The 20,460-nt window shown below is 39.8% G+C and overlaps 1 protein-coding gene across 8 annotated transcripts in view; it reads left to right on the plus strand.

The window, feature by feature from the left end:
• Positions 1 to 20,460, plus strand: part of CHRDL1 (chordin like 1) — a 134,067-nt gene that overhangs the window by 19,171 nt on the left and 94,436 nt on the right. For all 8 annotated transcript variants that reach the window (XR_005834594.1, XR_005834593.1, XM_040629112.1 and 5 more), the window contains exons 3-4: positions 9,340 to 9,452; positions 11,624 to 11,717. Coding sequence is in view for 6 of the 8 variants with exons in the window: in XM_040629112.1 (XP_040485046.1) it covers positions 9,340 to 9,452; positions 11,624 to 11,717 (207 nt within the window). In the remaining 2 variants the exon portion in view is untranslated. The remainder of the gene's footprint in view (positions 1 to 9,339; positions 9,453 to 11,623; positions 11,718 to 20,460) is intronic.

The raw sequence follows: 20,460 nt of genomic DNA on the forward strand, positions 1-20,460 counted from the left end.
TAAATAAATAAATAAATAAATAAATAAATAAATAAATAAAATCTTTTAAAAATAGCATATGAGTCAAAGAAATCTCAAGAGAAACTTTATAATATTTTGAATTATATGAAAATAAAGATAGAGCTTATCAAAATTCACAAGATGTAGCAAAAGCAGTGCTTAGGGGAAATTTATAGCATGGAATTAATATATTAGAAAAAGAAAGATCCAGTGTCAAATTCTGAGTTTCACCTTAAGAAACTAGGAAAATAGGAGCAAATCAAATCCAAAGTAACCAAAAGAAAATAAATTAAAAAAATAAAGCAGAAATCCATGAAAATGAAACCAGGGAAACAATAGAGAAAAATCAATGAAACCAAAGCTGGTTCTTTGAAGCGATCCATATACTAAACCTCTAGCCAGGTTAATTAAGAAAAAGGGAAGAAGACACAAATTACTAATACCAGAAATGAAAGAAAAGCCATCATCACTATTGACATCAAAAAGATAATAAAGGAATGTAATGAACAACTCTTTGTCCACAAATTTCTTGACTTAGAAACGATGGACCCATACCTTGGAAGATACAATTCAACAAAACTCACACAAGAAGAAATAGTCTGAATAGCTTATATCTATTAAAGAAATTGAATCAACAATTAATAACCTTCCAAAACAGAAAGTACCAGGCCCAGATGATGAACTGGTGAAATTGACCAAACATTTAAGGAAGAAATAATACTGACACTCTTCAGTCTGTTTTAGAAGATAGAAGCAGAAAGAATATTACCTAACTCATTCTATGAAGCCAACATTACCCTGATACCAAAACCAGGAAGAAATGTTAGAAGAAAGGAAAACTACAGATCAATATCTCTTATGCAAAAATCCTCAGCAAAATATTAGCAAATTGAATCCTACAATGTATGAAAAATCTACAAGTTATAGAATTTGTTCCAGGCATCAAAGGCTGTTCCAGCATTCAAAAACCAAGTAATGTAATCCATTACATCAACAGGCTAAAGAAGAAAAATCACATGATTATAGCAATAGATGCATAAGAAGCATTTGACAAAATCCAGCACTATCCAGCAAACTAGGAATAGAGGGGAATTTCTTCAACTTCATAAAGAACATTTACAAAAAAATCTATAACTAACACCACACTCAATGGAGACAAATTAGGTGCTTTCCCCCTAAGATCAGGAACAAGGCAATGATGTCTGCTTTGACTACTCCAATTCAACATTGTACTTGAAGTCATAGCTAATGCAGTAAGATGGGAAATGGAAACAAAGGGTGTAAAGGTTTGGAAGGAAGAAATAAAACTACCTTTGTTTACCGATGACATGATTATCTGTGTAAAAAGTCCTAAAGAATCAATAAAAAACCCTCCCCAAATTAATAAGCAATTATAGCAAGGTTGAAGGATACAAGGTTAGTATATAAAAGTCAATTGCTTTCCTATATACCAGCAATGAACAATTGGAATTTGTAATTAAAAACACAATGCCTTTTACATTAGCACCAAAAAATTGAAAATACTTAGGTATAAATCTAGCAAAATGTGTATAAGATCTCTGTAAGGAAAACTACAAAATTCTCAGGAAAGAAATCAAATAAATGGAAAGATATTCCATACTCATGGATAGGAAGACCCAATATCATCAATATACCAGTTCTCCTCAACTTGATCTATAGATTCAATCTAATACCAATCAAAATCCCAGCAATTTACTTTGTTGGAAATAAAGTGATTCTAAAGTTTCCGTGAAAAGGCAAAAGACCCAGAATTTCCAACACAACATTGAAGAACAATAAAGTTGGAAGTCTTACATTACCCAACTTTGAGACTTGCTCTAAAGCTACAGTAATCATGACAGTGTAATGGTGTTGAAAGAAGAGACAAATAGATCAATGGAACATAATAGAGAGCCCAGGAAAAGACCCACACAAACATAGCCAACTGATTTCTGACAAAAGGAGCATGACATTTCATTGGAAAAAGGATGATCTTTTCAACAGATGGTGCCAGAACAACTAGACATCCACATGCAAAAAAATGAATGTAGATACCGACCTTAAACCTTTCACAAAAATAACTCGAAATGGATCAAAGGTCTAAATATAGAATACATAAATATAAAACTTCTAAAAGATAACACAGGAGAAAATCTAGGTGACCTCGGGTTTGGTTGTGAGCTTTTAGATACAACACTGAAAGCACGCTCCATGAAAGAAAAAAATGGATAAATTGGACTTCATTAAAAGTAAAAACTTCTGCTCTGCAAAAGCCACTGTTGAGCAAATGAAAAGACAAGCCACAGACTGAGGGAAAATATTTGCAAAACGCTTACCTGATAGAGGACTTGGATCCAAAATACACAAAGAACTCTTAAATCTCGCACAAGAAAGAAAAGGAAATGACTGACCCAATTAATAAATAGGCCAAGAGCTAAACAGACACCTCACCAAAGCAGATATACAGGTGACAAATAAGTGTATGAAGAAATGCTCCACACCATATGTCATTAGGGAATTATGAATTAAATCAACACACCTATTAGAATGGCTGATACCGGAAATAGAGAGAACACCAAATCCTGGTGAGGATGTGGAGCAACAGGAACGGTCATTCGTTGCTGGTGGGAATATAAAATGGCATAGTCATGTTGAAAGACAGTTTGGAAGTTTCCCACAAAGCTAAACATGGCCATACTATGTGATCCAGCAGCCATACTCCTAGGCATTATCCAAGTGAGTTGAAAACATGTCCACATGAAACCTGCACACAAGTGTTTATAGCAGCTTTATTCACCATTTCCAATAATCGGAAGCAACCAAGATGTCCTTCAATAGGTGAGCTGGTAAATAAGCTGTACACCCATACAACGGAATAGTACTCGGTGACAAAATAAATGAGCTGTCAAGCAATGAAAAGACATTGGAGGAACCTTAAATGCATATTTCTAAGTGAAAGAAGCAAGTTTAAAAAGACATCACACCCTATGATTCCAACTATATGACATCTTGAAAAGACAAAATTATAAAGACAGTAAAAAAAAAATCAGTGGTTTTCAGGAGTTGGGGGGACAGAAGAGAGAGGAGATGAACAGGCAGAATGCAGGCATATTCAGGGCACTGAAACAATTCTGTATGATACCGTGAGGGTGGATATATATTATATATTTGTCAACACACACCACTATGCTAAACAAAGTGCATGCTCCTGTGCTTTAGTTAATGTTAGTATCTCACTAGTGGTTCATTAATTGTAACAAGTGTACCACATTTAACGTAAGATGTTAATAACAACAGAATTGGGGGTGGGGTCAAGAGAGGATATATGGGAACTCTCTGTACTTTCTGCTCAATTTTTTTGTAAATCTCAAACTGCTGTAAGAAATAAAGTCTATTAATTTAAAAAAGGAAAAAAAATGGGAGTGACCTTACTAGAATGTTAAAAGTGGTTATCTTCTCGTAGTGGGATTATATGTGATTTTCTTTCCTTTCTACATTTCTTTTTATCATTTTATCAAGCTATAATTGACATACAACAAATTCACCCTTTTGGTAGGGTACGGTTTTGTAAGTTTTGACAGAAGCATTCTGCCATGTAGGCACCACCATAATCAAGATACAAAAATGGCTGCATCACCCAACAGGTTTCCTCTGTGCCCCTTTGTAGTTAAAACTCTTCTCCCACCCCAGTCCTTGGTAACCATGGATCTGTTTTCTGTCCCTATAGTTTTGCCTTTTCCAGAATGAAAAGAAGTGGATCATACCATATGTGGACTTTGGGTCTGGCTTTATTCATTTAGCGTAATGCCTTTGAGATTCACTTAATGTTTGTGTGCCTCCGACTTTCATTTCTTTTTATTGCTAATAATCCATTGTGTGGATGTCTATAAATTCATCAGTTGAAGGACATTCGAGCTGCTTTTAGGCTTTGTGCACCATGTAAATAGCCGTTCTAAACATATAGATACAGGTTTTTGTATGAATATGTTTTTTTTTCAGTTATGATGATCATTTTATTGTTGTCGATTTTAGGGGTTGGGGGTAATTTACATACAGGTTAATGACATTTGATCAATAATATTTCACCATCCACTTTTTTAAACCTGCATCAGCTGACTAAAATGCCAGGGTTCTCATGAACTGCATATATATTTTCATTTTGCTGGGAAAAATACCAAGGAGTGAGATTGTTGGGTTGTATAGTGTTTTGTGTAACTTTATAAGAAACTGCCAACTTGTTTCCAGCATGGCTGTACTATTTTGCATTTCCACCAATAAATATGAGGAGAGTTCCAGTTGCTTCTCATCCTTACCAACACTTAGTATAGTTAGGTTTTTTGAGTTCAGCCATTCTGATGGGTGGGTAGTGATACGTCATCATGGTTTCAATGTGCATTTCCCTGCTGATGAATGATACGTTTGATACTTGTAAATATTCTTTGGTAAAGTGTCTATTCAAATTTTATTCCCATTTTAAAAAATTGGATTGTTTCTTTCCTTATCCTTAAGTTTTGAGATTTCTTTATGTATTCTAGATAGAATTCTTTTATCAGAAATATGATTTGCAAATAGCTTCTCTCATCCTATTCCTTTACTTTTTATTCTCTATACTCTTTTATTTAAGACTTTATTTATTTGAGAGAGAGAGAGAGAGCACAAGCAGGGGGAGAGACAGAGGGAAAGAGACAAGCAGATTCCCTGCTGAGCGGGGAGCCTAACATGGTGCTCGATTCCATGACCCTGAGATCATGACCTGAGCCAAAGGTAGACACTTCACCGACTGAACCACCCAGGCACCACTTACCACCCTTTCAAAGGCAAAAGTTCTTAATTTTGACGAGGTCTTATTTTATATTTCTTTTATGGATTGATTGTGGTTTTGGTGTCCTATCTCAGAAGTCTTTGCCTAACCCAATATCACAAAGAGAGCCTTCAATGTTTTCTTCTAGAAGTTTTAAAATATTAAAGTTTACATGGAAGTCTATGATCCATCTTGAATTAATTTTTGTATATGGTCTGAGTTACAGATTCATTTTAGTTCATTTTTTTGTATATGACTATCCAAATGTTCCAGCAGCATTTGTTGAAAAGAATACTATTTCTCCATTGAATGGTCTTTGCACCTTTGTTGAAAATCAATTGACTCTGTTAAGTGTGGGTCTATTTTTTGACTTGTCATTCTGTTCTATTGATATATTTGTCTAAACTTTTGCCAAAAACACATTGCCTTGAAAACTGTAATTTTACATTAAGTCTTGAAATCACATTGTATATGTCCTCCCAAATCTTTCTTTGTCAGAATTGTTTTGGCTATTATACTCCTTTACCTTCTCCATATAAACTTTTGAATGAGAGTACCAATATTTACAAAATGTCCTGTTAATATTTGGTTTTGGGTTTCTTCGAATCTATAAGTCACTTTGGGGGAAGTTGGCATTTTCACAATGCTGTGACGTCCAGTCCACAAACAAGGCATACCTCTCCATTTTTTAGGCCTTTTTTGGTTTCTTTTATCATCATTTTGTAGGTTTCTGAGGAGAGATCTGGCACACATTTTGTTAGATACCTCAGTATTTCTATATTTAGGGGGAGCTGTTGCAAATGGTACTTTTTCAAATTTCAATTTCTAATTGTTCTTTATAGAATATATAAACATGATTGGCTTTTTTATATTGGTCTTGTATTCTATAATCTTGCTTGAATTCTCTTACTATTTATAGTAAGTCTAAATCAATTCTTTGGGATTTTTCTTTGTAGACAGTCATACCATCTATAAATAGAACAGTTTTGTGTTTTATTCCCTGATACACACGCCTTTTCCTTCTTTTTCTTATGTGATTTCACTGGCTAGGATTTCCAAAGTGGTGGAGCAGGCATCCTTCCATAACTCCCAATCTTAGGGAGAAAGCATTGTCTTTTTCCATTAAGTATAATGATAACTGTAGGGTTTTTTTGAAGATGCCCTAATTACATTGAGGAACGTTGTTTTCTACTTTGCTGAGAGTTTCTGTCACAAATAGATGTAGAATTTTGTCAAATGCTGTTTTGGCATCTATTGCGATGATTACATGATTCTTCTTGTCCAGTTTGTTGATATGGTGAATTATGTTGCCTGAACTGTGAATGTTGAATTAGCCTTTAATTTTCAGGATAAATCCCACTTGCTCATAAAGTGTCATCCTTTTCATATATTGTTGGGTTTAATTTACTGAAATTTTTTTGAGAATGTTTATATCTATGTTCAGGAGGGATATTGGTCTACAGTTTTATTTTTGTCCTTGTAATACTTTTAATCTTGTTTTCATGTCTGTGTCATGCCTCCATCGATGATTTAGTTGGGAAGTAATCCCTCCTTTTCATTTTTTTCTTGAAATGTTTGGTAGAATGTTTGATAGAATTCACAAGTGAAGCCATCTGGCCCTGGAGGGTTTTTTTGTGACAAAATTTTTAACTACAAATTCCAGTTCTTTAAAAGATATAAGAGGGGCACCTTAGGTTGGCTTAGTCAGTTAGCCTCTAACTCTTGATTTCAGCTCAGGTCATGATCTCAGGGTCGTGAGATCGAGCCTTGTGTTGGGCTCTGCACTCAGTGGGGAGTCTGCTTGGGATTCTCTCTCTCACTCTGCCCCTCCCTCTGCTCTCTCTCTCAAATAAATAAATCAATCAAAAAAAGGATATAGGAATATTCAGGTTATCTATCTCTTCTGGATTGAGCTTTGGTAATTTGGGTCATTCAAGGAATTCATGTGTTTCATCTAGGTTGCTAACTTAAGTGGCATTAAGTCATTCATAATATTCCTTTTTTATCCTTTTTTAAAATGCTCTCTGTTGTCCCTATTATTGGGAATTTGCATCTTCTCTCTTTTTATCTTTGCTAGTTTTGTAAGAAGTTTATCAGTTTTCTTTATTTTATTAAAAAACAGATTTGGTCTCACTGATTTTTTTTCCTGTTGATTTTGTCTTCAATTTCACTGACTTCTTTATTATTCCTTTCTTCTGTTTGCTTTTGGTCTATTTTGCTCTAAATTTTCTAGTTTCTTGGTTTAAGACTTTTCTCCCTTTCTAATGTAGGTATTTTAGTGATATAAATTTCCCTTTAAGTACTTCTTTAGCTGAATCCCCCTGGTTTTGATATGCTGTGTTTTTATTTTCATTTAGTACAAACTATTTTTTAATTTCCCTTTTGATTTTTTTCAACCCATAGGCTATTTGTAAGTTACCAGTATATTACAAGTGGTTGCCTCCTGCTGGAATTGTGTATAATGTTTTTCATATATATATACATTTATGTTTTTATTTTGTTCTTTTTGGAACTTTGTAAATGTTTTCCAGTTTTCTACATTAAATATGCATACTTTTCTAAAAAGAAAATAATTTAAAACAAAGCTCTATGTTTTGCATTACTTTATAATTTACAAAGAATTTCATTTAGTCCTCCAAACTCTGCTTGAGAAAAAGATAATCTATATTTCACAGGAGTTGAAAACTGAGATTGACAGTTTATTTTTTTTCTTTTTCTTTTTTATGTTTTAATTTTTTTATTATTGTTTTCAAACGGGGGAGGGGCAGAGGGAGAGGGAGAGAGAGAATCTTAAGCAGACTCCAAGCTGAGTGCAGAGCCCGATGTGGGGCTTGACCCTGAGATGATGACCTGAGCCGAAATCAGGAGTTGGACACTTAACCAACTGAACCACCCATGCACCCCTATTTTTTTTTTTTTTGAGATTGACGTTTTCCAATGACTTGCTCAGTGCCACAGAGCTAGAGCTGGTTAGAATTCAAACCCAGAGTTTCAGACTCCCAGTTCATCATTCTGAAGAAGTTGGAAATCAAGATTTGAAAAGTAAATTGGAATTTATTTTGCAGGTAACTGGAAAAAAAATCATTGAGTGTCTTTAAAGTAGTGAGTGACTTGAGACTATGACCTTAGAGTAGTTTTAATCTGAATCCTGATTACTAGTGAGGTTGGACATCTTTTCATGTTTATTGCCTGTTTCTCATTTCTTCTTCCCCCAAATTGTTATTCATGTCCTGGATAAATAGGTCATTTTTCTGCTAGATTGGCTGGTCCTTTACTTATTAATTTAAGTGATGAGAAAAGTTTCCAGATACTAATACTTGATTTGTTAGAAATATCTTTTCCCTTGGGGCACCTGGGTGGCTCAGTCGGTTAAGTGTCTGCCTTTGGCCGGGATCATGATCCTACAGTCCTGGGATCGAGCCCCATGTTGGGCTCCTTGCTCAGTCTGCTTCTCCCTCTGACCCTCCCCCCTCTCGTTCTCTCTCTCTCACTTTCTCTCTCTCAAATAAATAAGTAAAATCTTTTAAAAATATATATCTTCTCCCAGCTTCTTGCTTATCTGCCTTTTCTTTATTTTAATGTTTTGATCATCAGAGAAATGTGTGCTGGAGAATGGGGGATACTAACGTGTTTGCTACAAGAAGAGTCTTGGTTTGCTTTGACCTTGTGTGATGAGAAGCAGGGAATAGATGAGGATGGGATTTGAAAGCGAATCACATGGTTTGGAAACTCATTTACCAGTCGTTTGCTAATTGATTACATTTATGGGCCACAGTGTGCTAGGCCATGTGATAAACAGAGAGTGCAGAATAAATGTTGCCTGATTTTGAGGAACTTTTACTTTGATGGAGAAATAAGATGTGTAAAGGAATACAAGTAACATCGTATGTGCTCAAGGAACTGTGGCACAAGACAAGCTGTGGCTATCAAAATTCCCATTCATCAAAGGGGAAGGAGGCATTGCTCTTGAGTAAATTGGCAGTTGTTTACATAAGAAAAAGCCTGTAAGTTGAAGGAGAGCAAGGAACTGTGGGCATTTTTGCTCACCATTTTATTCCCAGCAGTCAGCAGAGTACCTAACAAAGAATAAGTGGCCAACGCTTGGTTCATGATTGAATATTAGCATGCATGGGCCACAGCCATTTAGAGGAACTTAACACAATGCATTTAGTTCATTACTCCTACACCACCTCCGGGCAGCGCTGAGAAAGCTAGATCTGCATTTCAGACCTTAGCTTGCGTTTCCACAGCAAGGGAGCACAGCCTTTTCCAGAAGGACACATGATGTGCTGCCTTACCTTACCATCGTACCAGAGCGGTAACTGAGACTAACAGCGGTGCCCACCGTACTGGATCATTGTAGGATCGAATAAGCACAGCATGGGAAACACCGAGCCCGTGGTAGGGGCTCTGGAAACATTCCCTATGCCTCTGCTCTTGATGTAACACGAAAACAGACGGAAAGTGCAATTGCTCCTGGATTTTATGACTTTGTCCGTGGTGTCTAACAGCCTTATTCACCATCTCCTTCCTCACAGATTCAGAGACCTACTGTGTGTTCCAAGACAAGAAGTACAGAGTGGGCGAGAGATGGCACCCTTACCTGGAACCCTATGGGTTGGTTTACTGTGTCAACTGCATCTGCTCAGAGGTACAATGTGACACCCAGTTCGCTCCTTGGCATGCAGAACTGCTTCCAGGGCCCGGATGGCTGGGAAGCAGGGGTGGTGAAAGCCTAAGAGAAGTTAGGAAGCAGCTTGTAAGGAGAAATAAACATCTCCTGACTTTTTCCTCTTGCAGCCTTTTCACTAAGTTTTTTTTTTTTTCATTTTTCTTTTTTTTCTTTTTTTTTTTCTTTTCTTTTTTTTTTTTGGTGGGATCTCTAAGTATTTGCTATGGACAGATATTTATGGTCTCCTAGCCAAATGATAGGGGCCATGGTGGGAGAAGGTAGAATAGTTTGATAGTGGGAGTGGGGGAACAGAGCTCATTGTAATGCCTGGATTATAAGACAAAATTGTTTTTGACAATCCTTTTCATGGCTGGCCTTTAGAGAAGAGATTAGGACAGATTGTACACTGGGTCATTGGGAGAACATTTGGTGCTGTCTGGGCCAGTAGCGGTAATTAAGATCGAGGCTGCAGAACCTTGGTCTGTACCTGTGGAAGAACTGTAATTCCTCCTTAGTACCCCGGTAGTACAGAAGCCAGATTCTTTTGCCATTTAAATAGAAAATTGGCTTTTAGAAGTTTAAGCGTGTGGAAACCTAATCTTCAGGCAGTAGGAGGCAATGTTTAGAGGCTCCTGGGCTCTGGCGTCAAGACAGACCATGTTTCCAACCCTGGCTCTGCCACCTGTGAGCTGTGTTACACTGGACAAGTGACCTGAACTCTCTGAGATCCCTTCAGCTTCTTTTTCTTTTAAAATGGGATAGTGATACTACTTTTTTCATAGGATTGTGGTAAGGATCAAATATACTGATATGTTTCGGTCACTTAAAACTGTGCTTGGTCACAGCCAACGTGCAAGAGATGTTAACTATTGTCTGTGTCATCATCATTGCTGTCATTATGGCTATTATTTTTATTGATCCGCTAACTCTAGAACAGAATTCAGTTTAAGGCATTGAGGAGGCATCGGTGTAGGCCTCAGCCAGAAGGAGTGGTTTCTGATGTGCTTTGGTGATTTCACTTCAAGATACCACCTGGCTCTGAGGAGCGTGACACATAAGGAGACTCTGTGGTGTTTCCAAAAGCAACACTCCAAAAATATATTCTACAAAGTCCATGAGAAAAGAAAGAAGTTTATGGTAAGGTGATTGGGATTTGGATAAAAGAAGCCTGCCTCTTTAAATGGCGAGGGCAGGTATTAAATAGAGCACCTGGGGACTAATTAGCTGCCTGGTATGACATGATTGTGTAGGATTCTTGACCCAACACATTGGAAATGGACAGCTAACAACCCTTGGGGGCTGAGCTTTGCTGTCTGCAGGGCAGTGGAAATGTTAATATGATCCCAGTGCCGACAGCTCCAGTGCTAGGCATCTTCTCTTTCCCCATCCTCTCTGTCACTCTCTTCCCCCACAAGAGCGTGAGAGATACAAGTCACCCTTGCTTGGAATGAATTATGGATGAAAATGCTAATGCAAAATTGATTTCCAATGGCTTCCTTTGATCTAGCAACGGTTGAGAGCTGTCGGAGCTAGGGATCTCGTCATTGTAAATCCGGCAGGGACCCAGTCACCCGGCCCAGGCCTGCTAGGTAATCAGCTCAATTCCAAACCCTAGCTCACTTTCAGAAAGCATATGACTGAAACAGGAAGTGAGGAGAGAAGGCAGCCAGCCTGCTGGCCCAAGGCAGAGTTATACGGAGTCCAGGACCCGTGTGCCAGCAACGTCTCCTTGCCCAGGAGTGGCTAGCAGCTCAGGGGACCCATCGCTCACTGTCCATTCCCTCCTGTGGCATTGGGCAGGTGACCCTGTAATTAGACCAGGCTCCCGTCGCTGTGCAGCTGGAGCCAGAAATGGTGGAAACACCACAAAGGCAGGCCAGGAGGAGCCTTCCACAGTTGGCGGGAGGCTTTGAAAACCGGAGCAAGAGTGACCCCAGCTTTAGAAAAACATGCCAGTAAGCTATCAACCAACCCAGCAGAGGTGCTAGTGATGAGAAAAGGGAAGAAAATGCTGATTTCATTCAGCTTCTTGGGAATGCGTCATTCACTGTCTGGGTGAATCTCTGCATGACTGTCTTCCAAATGGGCATGAGCGCAGGTGACCTTTGAAAGACCTTAATTTTTTCTCATGGTCACCTCTTCTCTTCTAGAATGGAAATGTGCTCTGCAGCCGAGTCAGATGTCCAAGCCTCCACTGCCTGTCCCCCGTGCATATTCCTCATCTGTGCTGCCCGCGCTGCCCAGGTAAACAGATTGCCTCTTTCTTTCCCAGCTGTGGCTCTCCTTCCTCCCTCTTCCCCCCAACCCACTCCATCTGCCTAACTCCCCAGAAGGGAAACTTACAGACAGAAATAACAATAGGACACTTTTAGGCAGCGCATGCTGGCCCCTAAATACTGTTTATAGCCCAAGCGGGGCACATTCAAGGCTCTAATAAGTTATTGGGTACCCAGTAACAGATTTTCATTGGGCTTTTAATCATTTGAAGGTGGATGTCAGTTGGGGGAAGGGAACAGTGGCCCAGAGAGTTTGCGCCATAAACAGCCCTTCCTGCCATGGGCAGCGGGCACCAGGGGAGTTGTAGCATGGTGGCACGTGTCTTAAGCAATTAGTGCTGGGATTGCGTAAATCAAAGGAGCTGAACCAGTGAGGTTTATGACAGTAAAAAGCTGCCTGCCCGCTGAATAGTCACCTTCTGCAGACTGCACAGTTATTATGTACACATTGTTAAGAGCAAATCTAAGGGGAAGGCGGGCAGAGACTTTTTCACAAGGCTGTTAGGACGTCTACTTTGAGGGTTTGCAGCTAGGGTGTTTGTCTGAGGCAGGGGCTCCCTCAGTGACACTTTGTTCACATCTGACTGGGGCCTGGCTCCCACTCCAGAGGCATACAAGTGTGGAATGATTAAGAGAATGCCTGTGGGCTGGACAGCAGTCCTAGGAAAAGCTAAGTGACAGCTGCGGGATCTGGGCAGTAGAAGCCTCGTAGTCCTGTAAGCTGATCCTGTTTCCCTCTAGGATGGAGGTTCTGGAGTCGGAGTCCATGGGTGGGCTTTATGGGACCAGTGAACCCTTTAAAATTATTTTGTTTTTGGTGCAACTATGTATACATGTAAATTCCTTTAGAGAGGATCCATGGCTCTATTGGTATTTGTAAAGGGGGTGCACATGACCCTAAAAACATGAAGAACCACTAGTCTAGGGCATAGGTGGTGCTTTTTTTTAAGTAGTAAGGAACCTTCAGAACTTAGAAGAGAGAAACCAAAAGTGTCCGGGCAGCAATGGTAGGAATGGGGCTAGGAATACGGTTCAGTGAAAATTCAGTTAATATTTCAGTTACAGGAATGGAGGTGTTTAATGCAGAAGAAGCCCCCAAACCATTTTGGTCACTACCTTTGTGAGCTATACTTTCCTGCATCAGTAAATACTCTCTGATGAACACAGGGGAGTCTTTCCCAGATGGAAAAAGATCATGTCATGTCACACATTTATCATTCTGAATATTGGTGATGACCATATATGCTTCAAGATGTAAGAAATTGACTTGGCATAAGATCTAACTGAAAGTTGGCTTCTGGAATAAATCCCCAAATGAGGCTTACTATTTTTATATGTGTTTCTTTGCTGCTTCTACTTAAACTGGATTACAAAGGAAGGGTTTGGTAGATGGGAGCAAAATTTCTGGGGTGCCTGGGTGGCACAGCGGTTAAGCGTCTGCCTTCGGCTCAGGGCGTGATCCCGGCGTTGTGGGATCGAGCCCCACATCAGGCTCTTCCACTATGAGCCTGCTTCTTCCTCTCCCACTCCCCCTGCTTGTGTTCCCTCTCTCGCTGGCTGTCTCTATCTCTGTCGAATAAATAAATAAAATCTTTAAAAAAAATTTTCTGGTTAAAAAGACCAGTCTGGAGATTTTGTCCACTTCTTTCCCCCTGGAAGTCTCCAAAAGTGGTCTAATGCCATAGGAATCTATCTAAACTATGTAGACATTGTTCTTCCCTGGGAAGGAAGTTGAGGCATGACCCAGACATGAAGCACAGGGTAGAAGAACGTAGAGTGCAATACGGCTCTCACCTACCCCAGCTACAGAATGGGAAGCAAGTATTGAGAGAAAGGGAAAGTATAAGCCAGCAGTTCCTTTGAGTGAAAAGGAAAGTGTTAAAGGAATTGAGATCATAAATAGCAGAAAAGAGAAAATTGTCTTTAAGACTTAAAAATTCCCATTTTATGGAGTATAGAAATGAGCCGTTCATTTATTTCCTTCTTGTCCTTGCAGGTCAGTTCCTTGTGAGTTCATTTTCCTTCTTGTTACTGTAACATTTACCAGTTCTTTCTGTGAGCAGTGGTACCAAAGTTCCCTAATCCTTATATGCAAAAATGTCTTTCTTTTGCCCTCATCCTTGAGTAATAATTTGGCTGGGTATAAAATTATAGATACATGCTCATTTTCCCTTAGCACTTACAAGAAACTAACAAATAGTCTGTGGACTTCCTCCATTTGTGGATAAGAAATCTACTGTTTGATTGTAGTTCTTTTGTAGGTAATTTTTTTCTCCTTCTAGCTTTTACGATTTCCTCTTTTTCTTCAGTGCACACGATGAAGTGTATCGATGTGTGATTTATTTTCATTTAGCCTGCTCAGTACATGATTTTTTCACCAAACGACTCAAATTTCTCTTCAATTTTTACACACTGTTTTTCCGAAAATTACATCTTACCCTTCTTTTTTCCTCATTCTCAAAGTTGCCTTTGGCATATGTTTTTGCAGCTCATCTAATTTATCCCCTGTGTCTCTCTTTTTTTTAAGATTTTTTTATTTTAGAAAGAGAGAGATAGAGAGCATGGCAGAGAGGAGCAGAGGGAGAGAGAAACTTAAGCAGACTCCATGCTGATCATGGAGCCTAATGTGGGGCTTGATCTCATAACCTGAACTGAAACCAAGTGTCAGATGCTTAACTGACTGCACCACCCAGGCACCCGTATCCTCTGTGTCTCTTAATGCCTCCTTTACTTTTTCCATCTTGGTATGCTCCCCGTAATGACATATTACTTCAGTTCTGTCCTCCAATTCATGAATTCTTTCTCAAGCTCTTTCGTGCCTCCTATTTAGGCCATCTGTTTGGCTCTGTTTGTTCTTTTATTTTTAATAACTGTATTTTCCCCCAAGTTTTTGGATTACATTTTAAGATGTCTACATATTGCTGTTTAATAAACCCTTGTTTCTTGGGATCTTATTATTTTCTTTATTTCTTGAAGGTTTTGAAGTATTTATTTACAGTCCATTTTAGATTGTTTCAATGTCTATATTTTTTCAGGTGTGAATTCTCACTTTTACTGGTTTCTTGACAGCTTTTCTTAGTTCTAAGTTTTTCCTTGTTTTCTAAAACCTTTGTTTAAAAGCTCATTGTCTGTGTGTGTTGGGGGGCACTCTCTTGCATATGCCCTCCCTTCCTGGGGGGAAGGTTGTTCAAGGCCAAGTAGGTCACTTAGCTCTTAACCAGGTCATATATTAGTGTCTCAGCTTGGGCTCCCTCATGCCTGAATGGTCAATTTCTACCTCTGTTTGCTTATATGGTGTTAGTCCCTGATCATGATCTTGGACTGGGACCTCAGCTGTAGCTGCCTACCTTGGGCAAGCAGTCCCTTTGAGGGAGGGAGCCACCTCAGGTGGGCAGAACTATGTCAGCCTCTGTTTATGTGTGAGGAGTGGGGCCATAGTCCCCACCTTTACATGAGAAGTCACTTGGAGGCCATAGTTCCTACCCAGCTGTCTGTATCCAGTTCCAGGCACCAGTGGACCATATGGCTTTGGCCCCTGTTCATCGCTATACTTTTCCTTCTGTGTTTTATTCCCCCAGGAGTCTCCTTCTGATTCTGAGTCTGATTTTGCAGTTTTAAAGTTGTATTTACTTCTTTACTCACTCACCCACTTGTTTATTTACTTATTTTTTTATATAACTGTGAGTTTTCCATTTCATCCCTCACCCTTTGGTGGGAAAAGAGCAGGGAGTTCTCTCCTGTGCCCTCCCTGCCATATTGAAGTGGAATGCAAACCAGCTATTCTTTCTGTTGAAGATAAAACAAGAGTAAACAGGTTTAAACCTTCAACTGTAGCAGAGAAGAATGGAGTTTGATAAAAGGATGAACTTTGGGACACAGTGGCTATTCAATCCTAGTATGAAGGACTAAAGAGAATTTTAGTCTCCGTAGGGCATATTTCTGTAAGTAAAAAGGGACCCACCCATCTGAGATATAGTTGTCACAGTTCTGCTTGGAGACTGGGCAATGGCTGTGATGACTTCTCTGTGTTCCTTCCACCCCAGTGATTATTAGGCATGAGGAAACTCATGCCTTCAGGGCCACAGGAATGTTCGGTCAAAGGAAGGGGCTCTGCTTTTCTGTCTTAACCCAATGGAAGGCACCATGATGAAAATGTCCTCATTTAAAAATAGGAGATTTATAGCCAAGACAATGAGCAGGTTCTGTATCAAAAAGAGAAAACAAACAACGAAGCCATATACCCAAGGTGTGGGCTCTGGATACTGTCCTATAGCAGTGTTAACTTCAGGGAACATCCACGTGGATAGAGAGGGATTCAGTGGGAGGATCCTGTGGGACATTCCTAGAGCTCCTCTTCCAATGTAGGGGACAGAGGAGCCATCACCCCCACCCATTTATTCCTGTGTTTCCCATGGTTCTTGCTCTCTAAACTCCCCACCCCAGAAATTTCCAAAGTTCCCACTTGCATTTGAGGTTGTCTCCTGCAGCTCCGGCTGAACTGTGGCAATCAAAGTTTGCAGACTGCTTTTCCAGAATTACCAGAGAGAAATCCATACTGATTCCCATTAAGAGAATATGAAAATTTTTTCATCATTTTTTCTAATGAGCCCAAAGAGGCTGGTGCTACATGGAGATTAGAACATTCTTAATGGCAAAGTCAAGATTGCACAGAAGGTAGAAGGGTCACTAACTCCATCCCAGTCTATGAACAGGACTCTCTATAGTCGTGATAATGGGAAATTTATAGAAAGGAAATTCCGTATCTTCTCTTTTGGGGAAGTGGAGTGGTAGAGGGGGGAGGAGAAGAGAAAGAACCTGACTTCTTTCCTTTTGTTCTTTATATATAATTTTATGAAAAGAAGGCTCAGAGTAATCAGGAGCCTAAATCGTGATATTACCTAAGATCTTTTTTTAAAGTAGGCTCCACACCCAGCGTGGAGCCCAACGTGGGGCTCACACTGACGACCCTGAGATCAAGACCTGAGCAGAAATCAAGAGTCAGAAGCTGGGCTGACTGAGCCACCCAGACGCCCCTACCTGAAATTTTTTTTAATGGCTATTTTTAATGACTTTGTTACTCAGAATTCATAAATTTGGGTTCCCTCGGGGGTATTTCAGCTTAATTGGGTCATTAAAGAGCTGTGATAAAATTGCCAAAATAACTGATTTGATCTCTTACCAGCAACATAATCCATAGCATTCCCTTTTGGCTAGGTGTGAAAAAATTTAGTTCTATGAAATGGTCGTAAGGGACAGTGTTGGTCCAGTTTTGCCAAGAGAGGTACCCCTCACCACAGTCTTTAAATTCAAGGGAGGTTAAAGAAATGACCCCTTTAGTGATGCACCCTAGTCTGTGTGTTCCTGTAAGGAGAAGCTGGAAGCCCAATGCCATTTGTCTCTTGGCAGTAGTTGGGTTGGCAAATACACACATTTCTGCTCTAATACTGTATATGCATTTCTTAATTTTAAAGAAATTTTTTGTAAGTTTTTATTTAAATTCCAGATAGTTAACACATGGTGTAATATGAATTTCAGGTGTACAATTTAGTGATTTAACATTTACATACAACACCCCGTGCTCATCACAAGTGCCCTCCTTAAGACCCATCACCCATTTAACCGATCCTCCCACTCACCTCCCCTCTGGTGACCATCAGTTTGTTCTCTGTAGTTAAGAATCTCTTTCTTGGTCTTCCTCTCTTCCCTTCCCCACCATGTTTGTTTTGTTTCTTAAATTCCACATATGGTGAAATCATATGGTATTTATCTTTCTCTGACTTATTTTGCTTAGCATAATATTCTCTAGCTCCATCCACATTGTTGCAAATGGCAAGATTTCATTCGTTTTATGGCTGAGTAATATTCCATTATATATATATATATCTCCCATCTTCTTTATCCATGTATCAGTTGATGGCCATTTGGGCTCTTTCCATAGTTTGGCTGTTGTTGATAGTGTGGCTATATATCGGGGTGCATGTATCCCTTCAAATCTGTATTTTTGTATCCTTTGGGTAAATACCTAGTAGTGCAATTGCTGAATGGTAAGGAAGTTCTATTTTTAGCTTTTTGAGGAGCCTCCATACTGTTTTCCAGAGTGGCTGCAATATATTCATTTCTGAAAATCCTCACATTCTGCAAAATTGTACACTGAAAAATAACGAAGCTTCATGAACAAAAAGATTGGGGGAAATAACTGGAAACTTACACAACTTTGTAACCAGAGTACTAGCAAAAGAACTATACTAATAAAGGGGCATCTGGGTGACTCAGTTGGTTAAGAATCTGCCTTCTGCTCAGGTCATGATCCCAGGGTCCTGGGATGGAGCCCTGAGTCTGGCAGGGAGCCTGCTTCTTCCTCTCCCTCTGCCCCTCCCACCCCACTCGTGCTCTCTCGCACTCTGCGCTCTCTTTCTCTCTAAAATAAATAATAAATGAAATCTTTTTTTAAAAAAAGAACTATACTAATAAAATACTAGCCTGATTTAAAAAGGCACCTTAGGTTTCTAATAAATAAAAGAAAATTACAGTAAGTGTAGACTTCACTTTTTAAAATGGTGACACTAGCTTGAGGGAAGAAGGACTAAGGAAGGATTGAAGCTGCCGAGTTGTAGAGACAGGAGAAAAATGCCCAGAGATCAGAGAGAATCATGCTTTAAGCACTTATAAGACAGAGCATATGGCCAAACTGAGCCAAGACGGAGAATGTGGGGTGAATGGGAATTGGGGAGACTACTGTATTTTTGCATGGTTTGCCGATTTCTGCTGTGTTCATGCACTTGGCCTTCAGCTGCTGTACCTCGATGGTGCGATGTATTAATGTGCCAGGAAAACTCATGTAGGAACCAATGCAGTTTCTACTTTATGCCAATAGCATTCTCTTATGTATCCCTTGCATCCGAACAAGTTAGGATTACACAAATCTATGCCACAGTGGGTATAGCCTCTGTAAGATGAGGTAGATTTATAGCATTTAGCCTTTGACAATTTCCAGTGACAGTTGCTGGTCACTAGGTCACTCTGATGCTGTTTTTTGGTCTTTAATCGCTGATCTGTCTACATGTTGCATTCCCCTTCCTGTTCTGTGACTCTGTGGCCAAGTCTGTGACTTCCACGGTTACAACAATCAAGTAAACAGGCCTGTTTTGCTCCCTCCAGTGTTTTTTTTTTTTTTAGAGCAAAAGTTCAAGGGGGGATTTCTTTAATTTCTTTTGTGGTAAAGTACACATAACCTAACATTTATGATTTTAGAGCGTACGCCTCCATGGCATTAAGAACATTCACAATGTTGTGCAACCATCACCACTGCTGTAGTTCCTGAAATGTTTCGCCACCTCAAAAGGAAACCCTGTGCCCATTAAACAGTCAGTATTCCCTCCCTCCACCAGCCCCCGGTTACCACTAATCTGTTTTCTGTGTCTATGGATCGGCCCTCTTCCGGACATTTCACGTAAATGGAATCATATGGTATGTGGCCTTTTGCATTTGGCCTCTTTCCCTCAGCATAATGTTTTCAAGATTTATTCATGGTGCAGCATGTATCTGTACCTCATTCTTTTTTAGGGCTGCGTAATATTCCAGTGTCTGGATAGGCCACCGTTTGTTTATTCATTCGGTAGCTCACGGACATTTGGGTTGTTGCCCCCTTGTGGCTGTTGTGAATAGCGCTGCTGTGAACACTCGTGTACAGGTTTTTCTGTGGCATGTGTTTCAGTTATTTGGGGTATATACCTAGGAATGGGATTTCTGAGTCATACGGTAATGATGCGTGTAACTGACCGAGGAATCTCGTCCAGATTTGAGAGCCACCTCATCTTCTTTTGGTTCATCGCTTTGAGTAGCTGCTGATGGCCATCCTCATGGCTGTTGAGTGCTGCTCTTGCCATCGCCTGTGTCTGATCTCCATTGCTCTCTCTTCTCTCTCTTTTTAAAAGATTTTATTTATTTATTTGAGAGAGAGAGCATGCGCGAGTGGGGTAGGAGCAGAGGCAGAGGGAGAAGCAGACTCCCTGCTGTGCAGGGAGCCCCACTCAGGGCTGGATCCCAGGACCCTGGAATCACGACCTGAACCCAAAGCAGACGCTTCACCAACTGAGCCACCCAGGCGCCCCTCTCTCTTTTCTTTTGTTCTTTTCTGAATTCTTTATTCACCTCCCCCTTCGATTTTATTGAAAAGGGTCAATTCCTTTTAAACAGTAAAGTAACAGCCAACTATCATACTCTTTTTCCTTTACCATCACTATAATGATAGTGCGAATGGTGATCAGTTGGGGGCCATTTCCTTGCCTGCAAAAGCTTGATGTGTTTTAAAAAAAACTCTTTCTGGCTCCAGAGCTATCCAAAACCCTGAGGATTTTAGAATATTAGTCTCCAGATAGCAGGAGTTTTACTTTACTAATATTATTTATTCTTACACCAATCGTTGAGAGGTACCCACAGAAATATTCACTGTTGATCACTAGCCCCTCCACGTAGATACTGTCTGCTCTCTTATCTCTTAGTCCCTTTCACTGTCTTCCATGCTTTATTTCTATTCTTTTCCTCATATACTTGGTCCTTGAACACTATGCAGAGGAAACAGTGGGACGCCTGGGTGGCTCAGTCAGTTAAGCATCCAACTCTTGATTTCGACTCAGGTCATGATCTCAGGGTTGTGAGACTGAGCCCTGCGTTGGGCTCTGTGCTCAGCACAGAGTCTGCTTGTCCCTCTC

Source organism: Ursus maritimus, assembly GCF_017311325.1.
Source record: "Ursus maritimus isolate PB19 chromosome X unlocalized genomic scaffold, ASM1731132v1 scaffold_X1, whole genome shotgun sequence".
Lineage (NCBI taxonomy): Eukaryota > Metazoa > Chordata > Mammalia > Carnivora > Ursidae > Ursus > Ursus maritimus.